Source organism: Magnolia sinica, chromosome 14 (genome assembly GCF_029962835.1).
Source record: "Magnolia sinica isolate HGM2019 chromosome 14, MsV1, whole genome shotgun sequence".
In the NCBI taxonomy this organism is placed as follows: domain Eukaryota; kingdom Viridiplantae; phylum Streptophyta; class Magnoliopsida; order Magnoliales; family Magnoliaceae; genus Magnolia; species Magnolia sinica.
In genome coordinates this window covers 30,000,592-30,018,622 of record NC_080586.1, presented here as the reverse complement: position 1 = coordinate 30,018,622, position 18,031 = coordinate 30,000,592, and the positions used below count along the sequence as shown (strand labels likewise).

Below are 18,031 nucleotides of genomic sequence, written 5' to 3'. Positions count from 1 at the left end.
CATCATGTTATCCATTAGCTATCTATCCATTAGTTATCTATCACCAACACCTCCTGTCATTGAATTGAAGATATTTAACAAAAGTCGTCTTTAAGTAGAATTCAAATCTTAACTACCATTACTGGTAACCACAATACATATTCAAGTCAAAATGAGCACAACCATCCATAAACATTCCCATAAGTCATAGATCATTTTCATTTCCTGAGCAGTTAAGAGGTAAGCAATCATCTCAAAAAATAATAATAATAATAAATAAATAAAATAAGTCTCTGTTAAAAAGAGACCAATTTAGTTCTTCTTTTTTTTTCTTTTTTTTTTCTTTTTTTTTTTTTTGAAAGATAAGAGAACAATTGAGAACAAATGGCTATTTTTGAATTGTTACTGTCAATATACTTGAAATGCTGAGTGAGAGAAAAACAATTGTAAATATACTTGAACAAGAAGCAGAATGGTAAGCTGTATAAGTAAATAACAGGGCTTAGCTGAGAACAGTTGACTATTTCTGATTACATATTTTTCTATACAATTCCACAACTCATACAAATACTCCATTGGGAACACAACGAGTCAGATTGGTGAACCCCATTGAAAGAAGCATAGTACTTGTTCTAAATCTATCTATAGAACCAGAATCAACCAGAGATGATAGAAAAATTGTACAATAATGCCCATATTCAAGCCATACTAGCAAATTGCACAAGAGAACAAGGCCATAGCATCTGTTCGAAAGAGACCAATCTGGTTCTTTATTTTTATTTTTTTTATTTTTTTTATTTTTGAAAGATGAGAGAACAGTTGAACAAAAATGCACAAGATAGTATGACAACTCTTCCTTTAGAGATAAGGAAGAATAGAAAGATTACAACAGAAGGACATAATCCCACCCCTGCATTTTACAACAGAGTAGAAAGATTACAACAGAATAATATCTTTTTACGACCTCACCCTCCTTAATAGAGAGGGGAAAAAAAAACGAAATGGATTCCTTGCATTTGCATGGGCCAAAAAATGAAATCACATTTAGGAAAGTTTGTGTAACCCTGAGTGATTGCTAAAGTTATAAAAATACCTTTTATATTCATGGCAGTTATGTGGCCAGCATAAGAAAAAACCATTAGATCATCTACAAAGAGGAGATGGGTGATAGCTACCTCTGTCTTGGTAAATGGCACACCAAATAAACCCATTGTCATGGTATTTAGAAAGCAAGTCTGTGAACATTTCCATGACAATGGAGGAGAAAAAGGGTTAAAAGTCTATTTAAGTAAAGGTGACTATTAGTTTTTGTAATTTCCCTATCAAATTTAAGTGCCCTTAAAAAGAAATAGACTTGACCGAGCATTAGGGCTGTACACGAGTCGAACTAGCTCGAAAAGCTCACTCAACTCAGCTCGATTCAGCTCGGATTGCTCGACTTGAAGGGCCGACTTGGGGCAAATCAAGCTCACTTTTTAAAACTCAAGTTGAAATCGAGCCAAGTTCGAGCATGGTGCAGATCAACTCGACTCAACTCAAACTTGAAGCTCGAGCCAAGTATTATATATTAATATTACATTAATATTAATATTAATATTATATTATATTATATTATATTATATATATATATATAACTTTTAAAAAAACAAAAACAAAAAAAACAAAACCCTACCCGACGTTGACCCTACCCGACCCTCTCTTTCCCCCTCTCTTTTGCTTACCCAGCCCGCCGGTCGCCATCCCACTCTCGCATGAGCTGAGTTTTCTCTCTCTCTCTCTCTCTCTCTCTCTCTCTCTCTCTCTCTGCGCCCAACCTGACTCGTCTCAGCCTACTCGACGACTACTCTCCCGCCCATTTGGCCACCACAAAGGTATGAATAATGATTTATATATATATATATATATATATATATATATATATATATATATATATATATATATATCATGGATGTGTATGTTTTCAGTTCCATTGATTTTTTTATTTTTTATTTGGGTTGGGTTCTGGGTCGGGTTGGGCGCTGGGTTGAGTCGGGTGTGGGTTTGGGTCGGGGTGGGGGTGGGGGCTGGGTTGGGTTGGGTTAGGTTGGGCACTGGGTTAAGTCGGGTGCGGGTTTGGGTCAGGGTGGGGGCTGGGTTGGGTCGAGTTTGGCGCTGGGTTGAGTCAGGTGCGGGTTTGGGTCGGGTTGGGCGCTGGGTTGACATATGAACAAGCTCGACTCGACTCGAACCACTAGCTCCATTCGAGATCAACTCGAAAGCTTTGGCAAACAAGCCAAGCTTCAATGTTAAGCTCGAGAGTGATCTCGAGCTCGAGCTCGAACTCGAGTATAGCACGGACGAGTCAAGATGAGTTTGGCCCAGCTCGACTCGGCTCGGCTCGATGTACAGCCCTACCGAACATGGGATAAGTTGATTGGCGAACTTAGCATTAAGGGAAATGGTATTATTTCAAGCTATAATAATCTTGTAATAAGAGAAATAGCCAAGATTAGAAATATATAGCCAAGAGCTATGAAAAATAAAGTTACAAATGGCATAAAGATCAGCTTTATAAATAAGAAACTCTAAAAATGCAAATGAGAGAGATATTAAGATTACCAATGCCATCCTTGACTTTTTTCTTTTTCTTTTTTTTTTTCTTTTTTTTTCCTTTTTTTTTCCATGGAGGCTCTATTTAGGTTCATCACATTCCAAAGAAGGTATTTCATTTTAATACATTTGTATGCCAAGGTAAGAGAAAGGGCAAGAACGAAGGACTCTGATTTGCCAATCCAACAACTTCATTTACCTCAACTAGAAACAGAGCCCTCAACTACGGTTCACCAAAGTCCACAATTCCATAACAATTACTCGCTTTTGTGATTAAACAAGACATCACATAAAAGGGAGTAGAAATGACTGTTGTTTCAAGGAAAAGGATATCCATGCTCTAGATTTGTGTGTATGCATTCGGACCAGTATTTTATATATCGACGATATTGGCTGATATATCCCACGATATATCTTGTATCCCACCAATGCGATATAAAACGCACAAGTAGTGTGATACATCCCACATATTCAATCTGGTGAGCATTTTCAAATTTCAATCCTTTTATTTTCTGTAAATCATGTTAAATTAGTGTCAAATTGTTACAAATAAAGCATGAAAAACTATGGATTGAGAGCTTCAATTTCGAGATTTGGAGATGGGTCGAGTTGCAGAAAATTGAAAAAAATAAAAAATTTCTAATTTCTCATAAATCATTTGCAATCTTTGTGTCCAAACATCAAATCAAACATGTATGTAACCTAATCTAGTGATTCTTTTTTTTTTTTTTTGAATGTATTGCTTGTGATTCCACGCGTCTTTTTACATTTATAAATTATATGAATAGATATTGAATATACTTGCATCAATTTAGTTAGATAACGCATAGATTAAGACCCCATACAAAGAAAACATATTATGTGTAATTGTTTTTTGTAATGTTTTGATTTATAAGTGTGTATTAATGTCTTTTTTAACTATCACCGAAGTTTCATTGAAAAATTCAACCAATTTCCCAATGTTTCCCCATGTATCCAACAACAGCGATACGTTACACGATACAACCGATATATCCCATGCAAGGTGTTCCGTAACGGTAACAGTGGCCGTAACGGCCACCACCATTACCTTTACAATACGGGCCATAACGGCCGTTACGGCCCCATAACGGCCGTTACGGTCTATCTTTTTTATTTTTATTTATTTATTGAAAAAACTCCCAAAAAACCTATATCTGCCCCATAATGTTGATTAAAAAGTATGAAAAACATGTATATGTCTCGTAATAGACCATTACGGGGCTATTATAGCCTTTTTAGGGGATGTAATGTGCCGTTAATGGCAATTACGGGTCAATTTTTGCCATAATAGCTGTTACAGCAGTTACGACCCTGTAACGTGTAACGGTTGCCACCGTTACCTTTACGTAACAGCCTTTACGGCACACCATGATCCCATCCGATAACCGAGACATATATGTATCCCAAGAATGCAATACGTAACGCGATACTGATATTTTGAACACTGATTCAAACACACCATTTCTAAATATCAAAACATAAATGTGGCAACAAATCATATTTTTAAGAACCCTTACCTGAAGAAAGGGAGGAAACAATCACAACTAACAACACGTAGCTATTGAGCTATCTCACAATCTTTTGTTCCTATTACCCAGAAAATCTCCCATATAGAAGAAGTTGCATTAGCAACGATCCAGCCGATCTGGAAACATTATCGAAATAGGAATGAAATTGTAGGGTTTAAAACGGATAGCAAAGCTTCATTACTACCCTGCAATGAACAGTCATTTTAGGGCTTTCCACGTTCGGTCGTTCGCCCTTCATCCCCCGTTCCAAACCCTCTGAAATCTAAGAGAAGCTATAAATCTTACACAGGACCGACAATGTTCTACCCTTGCCAAATGTGGAAGACAACTTTATAATCACCGCCATCGCCTTCGAACAACTTGTATGGTCAGGAGAAGATCTGCAATCAGATTTGGATTTCATCGGCTTTTGCTACGAATCAGCTTCTGGAGCAACACAATCCAGTGAGGGATGGAGATGTCCATCACGAGCATCAATCGAAGCTTCTCGGGCAGGTCCTCGAGATTTCTCTCGAATCCCTAGGATGAGAGAGGTCGATAGACAGAACAATCTCCGTACGAAGAGGGTTTTGAGAAATCCCGCCTCTTGCACCCAAAGATTTCGCACGAGACTTAAGGTGGTTTTCGTCCCATCACGCCATCTATGCAAACACGTTCGGTGGATTAAAAACGTGGGATAGTTAATACCATCCAACCTAATCCCACGTAATACACCCGGCCCAACAGGTCCTTATTCCAAGAATGGCGTCAAGCGAGGGCACCGCTATGCCCCGCTGCTCTGCTGCGGGCCTGCGGCGGACCCTCGGATTATGCAAAAGAATCGAGGCTGAGAGGCTCCTAAATCCATCACGAGCCTTTTCTTCCATTGTATGTCTTAATCAAACTTGGGTAGGTCTGGAGGTCAAGGACCCGTTATTTGAGTATCCGAGTCAAGGCAATCTGTAATAAAATTTTCAAAGAACTCTAATTCAACATCATCATCATCCAAGCCTTATCTCAACTAATTGGGGTGGGTCAGATGAATTTCTATTCCGCCATCCCACTCTATCAAAGAACAATTGACCTCAATTAAGCCATAAGTCAACAACTATGATTTAGATATCCCTGATTAAAAGTGTGTGTGTGTGTGTGTGTGTGCGGCGGGGGGGGATCACGATAGAGTTTTAATTGGGGAAGAAAAACATAATACACAGGCAATGATTTATTAATGGGAAAAAATAATGTTACTAGAAAAAGGCCAGGATGGTCCTACCAAGCATTCCAATCGTTGCCTATAGTATCAGTATCGCCAAGGTGGCGACACAAAAAATGCTGGAAAACCGAAAGTATTGGCTATATATCACCGAAATATTGCCTATATCGTCAAAATATTGTTATTACCAATACTACTCCCACAATCCTAATACATATATTCCCAAGTATTGGCAAGATAGCTAATACAAGTGGGTTTGGAGAAAATCGTGCAGAAGTAGAAGAAAATTCAGAAAAATAGAAAAATGTTTTTTATGTGAAATTTTTTGGGGGGTCTTTGGTTATGAAGTAGACTCCGAACACTTTTCTTTGCTTTTGGTGAATCAAATATTTGATTTGGGGGAAAAATCGACGCTTTAATGCAGAAGTGGACCGGAACTCAAAAGGTGATCAAACTTCGAAATAAACATTTTTATTCTTAGATCTTGGCATGGATTTTACTGAAAATCTATGTTTATGAATGTTAATATTATTGCCACAATCCCAGTACATATATTCCCAGGTATTGGTGAGATCAATAATATTATAGCCAATACAAGTGGGTATAGAGAAAATCGTGCAGAAGCAAGGTGTTCCATAACGGTAATGGTGGTCGTAACGGCCACCACCGTTACCCCTACGAGACGGGGCATAACAGTTATTACGATCTTTTTTTATTATTATTGAAAAAAAAAACCTCGAAAAACATGTATCTGCCCCGTAATATTGATTAAAAAGTATGAAAAACTTGTATCTGTCCAGTAATAGACCATTACGGGGCTGTTATGGCCTTTATAGGGTACGTAACGTGCCGTTAACGGCAATTATGGATCTTTTTTTTCCATAATGGTTGTTTTGGCTATTACGACCCCGTAATGCATAATGGTTGCCACCGTTACCTTTACGTAACGGCCTTTACGGCACACCATGTGCAGAAGTAGAAGAAAAATTAGAAAATTGCTTTTTATGTGAAATTTTTTGGGAGGTCTTTGGTTATGAAGTAGATTCCGACCACTCTTCTTTGCTTTTGGTGAATCAAATATTTGATTTGGGGGGAAAATCGGCGCTTGAAAGCGGAAGTGGCCTGGAACTCAAAAAGGTCATAAAATTTCAAAATAAACCTTTTTTATTCTTTAGATCTTGGCATGGATTTCACTACGAATCTATGTTTATGCATGATTGGCATGCATTAACATGGAATTGAGTTGAGAATTTCAACATTTGGGAGGTGGAAATTAAGGAAAATTAGGGAAATCCTAATTTTCTCCATTTTCTCCCTTAAAATTGGCAATTAAAGAGTAAAATCTTTATATGTTGATGAGAGGTGGCCTATCTATTGATTCGTGAAAAGCTTTCCATATTTCGAAAAAAAAAAAATTTATTTAAAATTATGAAAATTCAATAATAAAAAAAACTATTTAATTTTTTTAAAATAATTATATTATTTCATTAAATACTTATTAAGTTTCTGTATGTATGGATGGATGTTGATGAGTGATGTGTTGCACTTTTTAATGGAAAAAAAAAAACTATTTTCAATGATTTGAAATTATGGAGAAAAAAAAATAGTTTACTTCTAAAAAATCATTATGTTATTTCCTAATTATGTATGCATGTCTGGATAGATATACAATATATGTATGTGGATGTGTGCATTGATGGATGAATGAATGGTTGTATTATGGATGGATAGATGGGTGTTATGCAAGTACAAAAGTATCACGTATGAATAAATTGATAGATGTCTATGAATGCTTGCAAGTATGTTTGTACATGAGCATGGATGGATGGATGTATAATTGTATAGATGGATGATGGATGATGCATCTATATATGTATGTCTACATGGATGGATGGATGGATCATGTATGTATGATGCATGCATGCATGCATTCATGGATGCATGTGTGTTTGTGTGCCTAGATGGAAACTTATTATATATGGTTGTTTTTTGTAGTACTTTGATTCCTAAACCTGTAAACATGTCTTTTAGCATCTCCTGAAGTTTCAATGAAACATTCCACCTTTTTCCATGTTTCCCCAATATTTCGCCCAGTAAGAGATAAATTTCCGGATATCAGCACCATTGATACGTGTTTACATAACCTCAATCATTGATACATGTAATGATATCACCAAACACTGGTCCTGCCATAGGGATCGTAAAAGGCAATGACTTATTTTCAGTTATACTATAGGTATGAATTCACGTATTACGTATTTTCTCATAGACTTAAATTGATAGTGTAACCACATGACTAATTTTCATAGGTCATACGGTACATGACCTGGAATGAAGATACAGACAAAGTGTTTTTAGATGACCTTGTGAAGAAAATTATTTACAGACTGTGAATAGGGATAAAAACACTTATGCAATAGCTAGAGTTGGACAGAAACCGAGCTAGCTGGGTTAACTCGCTCGACTCGGCTCGCCTTGAAAGTTGGGATCAGGGCAAGCCGAGCTCGACTCAACTCGACTCGAACTCAGCCCCAACTCGATTCGGTTTGGTTCGGCTCGGCTCAATTTATAACTTAATTATTTATATATATACGCCCACCCTATGAAAAAATGAAATAAAAGTCACTATCGAATCCGAGTCTCTGTCTCGGATTCCCACCACTTTTGTTTTTAACAATAATGATAATAATAATAAATCAAATAATGGCCAGCGCAGTTGACTGCACTGACTGAACCAGGGCCGGCACAAACCCAAGCCCTCTCTCCCTCCGTTTCAAACAGCGCATGCCCCAAACCCATCCGTCAGCAACCACCCATCAGGCTAGGACCTATCTTTCTTATCCGAACCGCCCATCAACCCGGAAACTCTATGAAACCTGTAACCCTAGTCGTTCTCAGCCCCGAATCTCCTATGCAGTCCAAAATAAACTTTGATCTACACCGTTTTTGAAATCTAGTTGCATCCAGACCCGTAGAACCCAATGGATGGTGTTGATTTCTCTTTAAACACTTCAGTGGGCCCCACCTAGCCTTGCCAAAAACCAGATATGGAGCCTATTTCCACACGAAACTGCGTTCTCCCGCATCTTATCCGCCAACCACCTTTCCGTTTCTTTCTAAAACAACTAGATTCATGCGTTGTGTAACCTTAAATCCAGGTGTTTGAAATGGCAAGAAAATCCTTCTATGAATCCTAGCCGCCGCACACTCTATAGATGACCAAAAACACCACGTTTCTTCCATTATTCTCAATTGTTTGCCGCATCAACTGAAATCTCCTCCATTCGAATCCACCAGCAAAATCAGCTCCAAGCTTTGTTGCTCATCCGCAAGCTTCAGAAGGCCCATCTAGACCATCCAGAGCAGACAGAACAGATAAAGATCGAACGGATCATAAATCACCATTATCACCCTCATCATAGAAACAAAGCTCGAACTTGGCTCAAGCTACTGACTGAACCAAGCTGAATTGCCCAGTACGGCTCGAGGACCAAGCCGAGCTGAATTCGAGCCAAGGTAAGCTGCTGGCCAAACCAAGCCGAGTTGTGCCAAGCTCAACTCAGTTTGGCTCGATCTCCAGCTTTAGCAATAGGTAGTTACTTATTCATGTCATTGAAGTGCATGAATCATCCGATATAGTAGTATGGCTTTCAATTATTGAATGACCAAATGATGCAGGACATGAAAATTAAATATGATATGCGAGATTTCAAGCTTAAGATCACGTTAGTTCAGAAACAATTACACAAATTCCATATCCCACATGAAAGTCCAAATATTCAATTAAGGGGAATCTATGCGGGTCCAAGCCTACATATGATAGGGCTGGATCAATAAAAATTATGAACCAAACGATACTCAAAGATAAGAAATAATCATCCACACATGCATAGTAATCAATCCCTAATCTAAGGGATTCACCAATTTCAAATCAAGGAACCCTAGGGTAAGAAAAGGGGCATAAAATTGGAGATTTGAGTAATTTAGGATTAGGTTTAGGGATTTTGGGTGAAAGTGGAGTGAAAGAGAGGAGAGAGACGAACCAGAGTAGTACTGCACGCGTGGACAACAACAATGGCCCAGACGCACATGCTTGTGATCTCGGTCACACGTGTGTGGGGCCCACTATTCAAAAAAAAGCCACCTTGGCCCTGGTCGGCCAGGGATGGACTCCAAAACCCCCAAATGTCAGCTCGATCCGATGTACGGTTTGTGCGTGGTGCTCTGCCGAAGTTTCAGCCCTTCTGTAGGGCCAGATTCTGAAATTCTGCTATGGGGAGGAGAATTGCTGCAATAGATGATTGATTCGAAGTGTAGATGATGGGGTGAGATGAGAAGAAGGGATGGTAGAAGATAGGTAGTAGAGATGACGATGGATGGGATTGAATCGGGATAAATGTGGCTTCGCACCACGGTAGTTAACCCTTCGATGAAAGGAGGGCTTCGCACCCAATTAGGCTTCACAACTCAGAGAGTAGCAAAATGCAGAATTTTTATTAATCTTTAATTAATTAAAAACAGCTACAAGGGGTGCCTATTTATAAGAAAATCCTATACCCCAAAAACTCGCACCATGTGCGCAACCTATTACTTGGCGATGAAGTAAACTAAAATAAAAACCAAACAGAGAAATCTAAAGCGTTCACGATGTTCTAAATAATAAGAATAAGCAAAACCTAAAATATGAGATCAATCCGACGAGTGGGCCACGATCATGAGATCCCATGATGGGCTTTTCTTGACTATCGAGCCCACTTTTTTTGAACCAAAACTTGTCTTCTAGCTAGGAGGCCCTCCATGGACGTCGTCATCGAGCCAGATCGATGGTGGGGTCCTCCTGCGTATGTACGTGCATAGGGGTGGTGGTGTGAGTGTGCGTGTGTGCGTGATGTCCCCATCACCAAATGTTGGGCAGTCATAGTGGGTGTAGATAGTGGCTCCCTGAAAACATATTAAACATGTAGGTATATCCATTCGTTCCAGAAATATTGCATTACTTTAGGTGTTGAACAAAATTTCATGAGATCTTGAACCAAATCAGACTGATTAATGATGAAATCTCATGATATTTGATGCAACCAAACACAACCTTAAAGATCTATATCAGTCATTTGTCATATACTAAGCAGATGGTTGAATCTACATAATATACTAGAAAAGAAAAGTGTCAAAAATACTTATATTAGTTTAAATATTTACATCAATGTATTATTACACACAGACAAAAACAGGCAATCTTCATGTGCTTCCAACCTTGGGAACTACTGCCCCAGCACTGCCAATCCCATTTGCCAAAGGTCAACATAGAAAACACTGCTAGATGTGAAGTATAGTTAAGGTAAACTTATTAAAGTACATCAGAAGACAGTAAAGCTGTAAAATGGAAGTGGCAACAGCAACAATTGCGCATAGAGATTTGACAATTAAATGCTCATGCCAATACTAATCAATATAAGTATAGCTCCATTTTGTGCTATAGATTTTCAGAAGATTATTTTCCTTCTGAGAAAGAAGAACAATGTTTAGGACAAAATACAAACCCAAACTGTGAATTGAACAATCTTTCAGTACACTTTTATTGCTACTTCCAGGTGAATAGACAGGATACAAGTTTGAATATTGAGGATACAAGTTAACTCTCAAAACAAAACCTTTAAAAAATAATAATAATAAATAAATAAAATTAAAAAAATGAGGATACAAGTTCCTTCATAATAAGCAAGCTTGTGTATTCCAAAGTTATATCCTATAGATTTAAAGCTTGGTCATATATGTTTATGTAGCCCCCCAAATTGTAATATACTTTCCTTCAATGAATGAATTTTTTCCCTTCATAATAAGATATTCCAAGTTCCATTTCATATTCGAGAACAATCAATATTCTAACCCTGCAAAACCATACTCACAAAACTCAACTATTTAATTTCAAATGGGTATTTTGTAATCTCATTACTAATTATATCCCCGATAAACCTTTGGCTTCACTGCAAAAGATACACAAAATATGTTTTACCATGTGTTCAATTTGAACTGAGACAACTGAAGTCTCATCTACTAACTTCAGTCATATTTTTTTAACTGTCTATCTCGTAATCTTACTACTTCTAACATCCAGAAACCTTCAGCTTTCACAGAAAAAAGACACAGAAAACTTATTTGCTCATTGACCTCCACTTCACACTAAGATTACCTATGATTTCTTGCAGATTGAAGCAATGCCACACTTCCAAACCAAACAAATGTTACAGCAACACCATTCTGCACCTTTAAAAAACTCAAATCCAACAACAATTACGGTGAGAAGATGATTTGTTGCAAATACATAATACTTCTCTTGGGGCCTGTCTGGATTGTGAGAAAAGAAAAGGAGAAGGGAAAGAAAACTCAAGAATTTTCCATTGTTTGCACCTTTTCTGCCATTTGGATAGCAAAGGAAATGGTGAGATTAGAAATAGCAATCATTAGCCTTTTCCATACTCAAATTCTTATGCAACAGATTCAAGATGAAATTTGTGAGAGGAATATGAGATTTCCACTTGCTATCAAGACCCCTAAAAATGAAATCCATCGGAATCTAAGTTTCAGTAGTGCTTATGGAATCCATAGGAATCCATCATTGGATAATGATTACACTTTTCTTTTCTTTTCTTTTCCCACAATCCAAACAGGACCTTATGAATTATTTTATTTTTTTCAAAGATAGCAAATGTATAACACTAACAAATTAAGAGGCTGCACCAAATATTTCCATCAACAGTACCATTGATTCTTTAGACCAGATGTAGTACGAAAATAAGGCACCTTCGAGCATCCTGCAATAGTCAACAGAGAGAGAATAAGACCAGTTTGCAGTATATTGCTAAACAATAATAAACATGCTTAGCTGTCAAATTCCATCCATCAGAGTGTAAGGTCCATGGACAATGAAACAAGACTGCAGCTAACACATTGCACACTTGCAAAACACTGTCCTGGACTCTCATACCAAACCTTGGGGCACACCCGAGCAACCAAAACAGAAAAAGGTACAAAAATCACAGAAAGAATGACAAGACATCAACATGCACAAAGGATCATGATACCTGAATGAGTCACTTCACACTGAAATGTGTCTTCAACAGAAACAACATCATGAAAAAAGCACTTCACATAATGTTGGACTTTGGAACACCCATCTAAGGACATTGCTTGGACAGGAACACCTGTGTCTACCCAACATCTTCAACAATTTTGCAGATACAGCGACAGAATGCAGGGAAACAGGGCATACATCAACGGATAACAGGGAAGAACGATGATAAGGGGGAGCACTGTGAACTAACACAACACGAGCACAGTAAAAGACAGACTTCCAAATAGATACTGTTGTCACAACCGTGTCCCCACACAGTTAAAACCTATTGTTGGTCAGTAAACTGCACAAATAATACGAATTTTTCAAAACACTCAAAAAAAAAAAAAAAAAAAAAAAGAACACAAGAATCATGTCAAAATGTGAACATTGGCCCCTGCATGCTAGCACATTGAGATGCATTTGACAGAAAAATCGATAAATTAATATTCAATGTCTAAAAGAACCTTCACAGTACATAAATTACAAATTACACTGGTACAAAGGCACCAACAATGACAAGTTTCAAGGATTTCAATCTGGCAAAGCAACTACCAGTTCCCACCTTTAAGACACAATGGGATGGAGTATATATATAACCAACAATTATCTTCCATCCACCCCATACCACGGCTGATGCTGCAGTGAATTCCAACTAGTGCGGTCACATAGGCCAATGTTCGGCAGAGAATGCTGCTTGCTCCCATAAAACATCTATTCAGATGTCAATAAGGTTTACTCTGTTTGTTGTCTCTCTTAAGTTGTACCTTCAACTTCTTGCCACCTAATTGACACCCATTCATCATATTGATAGCAGCTTGGGCAGATGCAGGTGAGTCATAGCTGACAAAACCTATGAATAAGAAAAGTCTCCAATTAAGAAACCAAAAATAAAAATAACCTAAAATCTTGAACGAAGACAAAAATCAAGAGACTTTGTTTACCAAAGCATTTGCTGACACCAGTGGCTTTGTCGACAAAGACCTTAGCACTTAATACCCTACCAAATGCCTGAAAAGCATTCGAAAGCTCCACATCACCAAATTCTTGAGGTATATGATAGATAAATAGATTAGCTCCGGGAGGACCTATGTTAACAGCAGTGAACACGAGCAGTTAATGGTGTAATAGCCATCAAGAATGTGCCTTTGACTGTTAAAAACATACCCAGATAAAATTCTTTTCACCAACCTTCCATCTGAGCCCCAGAACTTGTACTGATGCTTGAAGATGTTGCCAAGCTACTATTTGCCATTGCAAGTTGGGTCAAACCATGGGAACCAACCAAAGGCCTGTGGTTCATCATGCTACCAGGGTAGGCCACAGGATACTGAAGACCAGGCACAGCAGGATATGCCGAACCTAAATAGTTGGATTGCACTGTACTGAAATTTCTGGGTGCCATAGTTGGGGTAAGATCAGGTGTGATTCCACGCAATGCATTTCCCTGATTAACAGGTGGAATCATATTGTGGAATCCAGGTTGATTTTGCATTGAAGTTAAGGGATACTGCATAAGTCCATAAGTGCCAGGTGCCTACAAACATAACAACAACGAGCAACATGGATTAACAGGTATCCCTTGTCATGGGAACCGGTTGTCCTAAATGTGAATGCTTAAAAATTGGATGTATGACATCATTACCCACTTAGATATATCTTACACAGACCTCTCTAATCATGAAGTATTCCATAGATCATGGAAATCTATTGTATGGATTTCTTCTAAGTTTGAATGGATGCTAAAAAAAATGACAATACATGAAACTGTTCACAGCATTGGGATGTCCCTAAAGCCTCCTAGTCATTCTGTTGGTACTTGATTGAACCTACCAAAAATAGCACTGTAGACATTTCTAAAATTGATGATGAAGGGCCCTTGTGACAAGCACTCCAATTCCTAAAATTCTACGTGGTGGACATGCCATAACATGTATTTGACACATTCATACAACTGTTTGGAAAAACCTTCAATTTACCTTTTTATTGTGTCTTCGATACTTTGTATGCTAATTATACAGTATCACACCAAAACCCTGGTTCTTTCTTTATCTGGACCCTCAGTAAGGGTGGTTCCTCAAGGGTAGCGGTAATTGGTCTTGGAGATCTTGGGATTGTGACGAAGAACTGTTCCAGTCACAGGACTATAGAAGGTGAAAATTGTTATAGGATGCTTAAAGATCATTCAGAACCTTGGAAACTCTGTTTTGTACTCGATGGAATTCACCACGTCTCCCCGAGGCCAAATGTTTCATACACCCATGTGAGAAAGGAGGCGAATATCTTGGCTTTTGGTAAAAGGAGGTGCCCATCTATCGATCATCTTCTTTACGTAAGGGGATTTATCAACAAATAATCTTATGGGAAGAAGTTAACAGAAAAAATGAAAACCATCTATAGCAACCCACATGCATCAACTCATGAAATAAGTGAAAGTTGCCAAAGTGCAGTGTAAACCATGACATTCTCTGCTTCTCACCTTAAGGAGATCCTCACCATGAAAGACATAAGCAATATGCATGTGCTTGAGCATGATAACAATCATAAATGACAATAAAAATATGGTAATGACTCAGACCTGATAACCAAACCCATTATATGGAGCCATGTATCCCATTGGCAGAGCTCCAAATAATGACGACTGCTGTGATGAATCAGTGTTTGTCACATTAGAAGCTTGAGACTGAGCTTTCTGAGCTCTTCGAGCTTGCCTTTCTTTTTCTGTATCTGCCCACTTAACAACTAAAGGAACACTTGAACCCTGTGACAGCACACATAAAGAATGGATAAATTGGAGATCTCAGTCACAACAAAAGTGCCCCAACATCCCCCGTAATGCGGGAAGTATAAAGGGTTATAAATGTGAATGCATGGCTATTGCATTCTGGACAAAATATAAAATACGTACATCAAAAGGAAATTGAAATTTCAAGCAAAATTCTGTGATGAATGCAGCAAAGGCTTAACAGGATGAAGGATTCGAACTTTCTTTCTTTCTTTTTTCTTTAAAAAAAATAAAAAAAAAATAAAAAAAGAAGAAGAAGAAGAAGAACAAGCACTCACTCTCTCTTTGTATCATTTGAATACTCGAATTCAAACAAAGAAAGAGAGGCCCTTGTCTCCATCCAACCGAGGAATGGAATGACCGTGAATGAGGTGCGACCAACACTCATCAGATGGTTGGAATACATGAGTCTCACAATAAGAGATGAGTTACAGATTTGGACATAATTCTTATAAGCATGATAAATAAAATAGAAACATATCCTTCTTCCAATGCAAGCGCAAAGCATGTTAAAAGGAATTCATTTCAAGAATACACTGAGAAACTTAAGGCATATACTTCAGCATTTATAGGAATTACATGGCTTTCCAAGCTCATATATGCTCCTTCTAAAGGTTTTAGATCCAGAGGGATAAGATTACTAAGTGCCTTTTCCCTTATCTTAAATGGTGGCAATGGATATGCCAAGACATTGCTGACGCATATCAATCCACACCACTCAAACCATGGGCCCCACTGGAGACAAAGCATATCCTAATATTGCACGGAACTCACAATTTTAACCACTTGATATCAGCAAGTTGAACTTCAACCACCTCATAATATAGTCGATTAATGCAACAATATTGATGAATTTAGAGTGTGTTTTTAGATTTTTGTGGGAATTTGTGGTATTTTTTAATAGTTAGTGGTTAGGATTAAAGGTCAGCATTTTAATAGGAATAGGATCAATAATCAAGATTACAAGTTACAATTTCATTTAGCTTTGTTTATAAAACAAATGCAGGGAGAGAAGAAGACGGCTTCATTATTTACAAATAAAATTACTTTTCTTCCTGTGAGTGAAGTTTTGCACTGGTTTAGTTTCCCCTGTAGGAGGTGTTACTTAGTTTTCCATCCAAGAAACCTATGCTAGACGGTGATTGGGGTTTTTATCCTAAGTAAATCAACTACTATTTTCTTTATATGGCTGGAAACTTTTTTGTGTGTCAGTCTGGTATCAGAGGAAAGTGTTGTCAGGAATTGTGTGGCAATGAATTTTTCTTGCATCAGCTTGGCAATGAAATATGGGAATTATCAGATCCTGATTCATCAGAACATGAATAATATAGTCAAGTGCAACAAGATACAAGTGGGGTCCATGATCTGGGGATGCAGATTGTTGATCTAATGGACCTTACCTTGGACGTCTAAAATATCCACCAAATTAAATGATCCTAGTGTCATATCTTTGACTCTTTCCTGCACAGTTGCTGTTTTTTTCTTTTCTTTTCTTTTTTTTCTTTTTCTGACTGTCTGTTCATAGTCAATGGACAAAAGGGTTAGGATTTTCAATATATGAGATTATTTGCCATCAAGCATAGAGATGTTTCCAAACCATGAGCCACATCAATTAAAACTTAAAACTGATTGCATTAGGATACCATTCATGTCCGAAGCCCTGATAATTCCTCATGAGTCGTGAAACATACAGGAAACTAAGACTGAAATCGCATACTAATAAACAGTGTACTAAATTTTAGAAAAAATGTTCAAAAATTGACCTGGAAAATTCTTGTGACAAATTACATCTTAAATAAAATTTGCTTCAGAAGAAAATCGAACTAATGAAAGTGATGAGCATGATCTTTTCAAACAGAGAACCAGAAGACATCATTATAGCCACTTATTTATATCAACTACACCAAAATCAGTTTCAACATAAGCAATAAGAATGGTAGCAAAGTTGCAACAACTAATAAATTGAAACATTATCATCTGACCATAAGAGATTGGCTAATTGTACATTCGTACGGATCCCAACTCCTCTAGACAGCACTACAGGTGTCAACGTGGTACCAACTGTGCATGATCCAAGACATCCAGTAAGGCCTATCCTTTAATTTTCACTGGCCCCATAAATAGGCCAATTCACTCATCAGGTGGCCCGGAATGTACGAAGAAAATGGACGGTCAAGAAATAGTTGGCCAATTTACCACATTCAACATACACCTTCAATCCACATAATGAAAGAACCAGCCTGATTCTTGCCCCAAGGTGCACATTCTATGGACCCACCTCATGGACAGAACGGTTGTCATGCATGTATGCAACATTAAGATGTTTTGCTGCATGTAGCGGGGCTAGAATCTGTGCCAAATTTAGAATTAGCAACCTCGTGGCCATAAATACAGACCTCCATCTTGTACTTCCCATTGATTGCCTCCAGGGCTGCAAGAGCTTGATCTTTTGTCTCATACTTCAAAAAAGCACAACCTGCCGCATCAAATGAAGTGGAGAGGTTTGAGTATCTTTTTTCTTTTTCTTTTTCTTTTCTTTTTTTTAAGAAATGAGTATCTGGAGATCAAATCCAGTCACAAATCCTGAGTAGAACAGAAGTAACTCTCCTGCGCAAGTTAGGACTCCAAGAGAGCATGAGTTGAATGGGTAAAACATACCTTTGCTTGTTTGTTGAGAACCTCTTAGAATTTGTAAATCTTTGATATTTCCATATTTTGAAAATAAAGCAGAAACTTCAGCATCAGTAACATTCTTTGGAAGCATACCAACAAAAAGCTTGTGTTCTGGAGAGAGCAGATTGCAGAACAGTTGAGAAACTTTGTTA

General features: G+C 37.8%; 1 protein-coding gene across 2 annotated transcripts in view; it reads right to left on the bottom strand.

The window, feature by feature from the left end:
* Nucleotides 1-18,031, bottom strand: part of LOC131224793 (RNA-binding protein BRN1) — a 44,612-nt gene that overhangs the window by 7,542 nt on the left and 19,039 nt on the right. Inside the window, exons 4-11 of one of the 2 annotated variants that reach the window (XR_009161181.1) lie at nt 17,865-17,990; nt 17,603-17,682; nt 15,000-15,182; nt 13,613-13,958; nt 13,366-13,509; nt 12,987-13,274; nt 12,071-12,122; nt 11,501-11,568 (exon numbers count right to left, since the gene is read on the bottom strand). Coding sequence is in view for 1 of the 2 variants with exons in the window: in XM_058220181.1 (XP_058076164.1) it covers nt 13,147-13,274; nt 13,366-13,509; nt 13,613-13,958; nt 15,000-15,182; nt 17,603-17,682; nt 17,865-17,990 (1,007 nt within the window). In the remaining variant the exon portion in view is untranslated. Of the gene's footprint in view, nt 1-11,500; nt 11,569-12,070; nt 12,123-12,843; nt 13,275-13,365; nt 13,510-13,612; nt 13,959-14,999; nt 15,183-17,602; nt 17,683-17,864; nt 17,991-18,031 lie in introns of those variants that run through there. The other variant, XM_058220181.1, reaches the window with a different exon arrangement.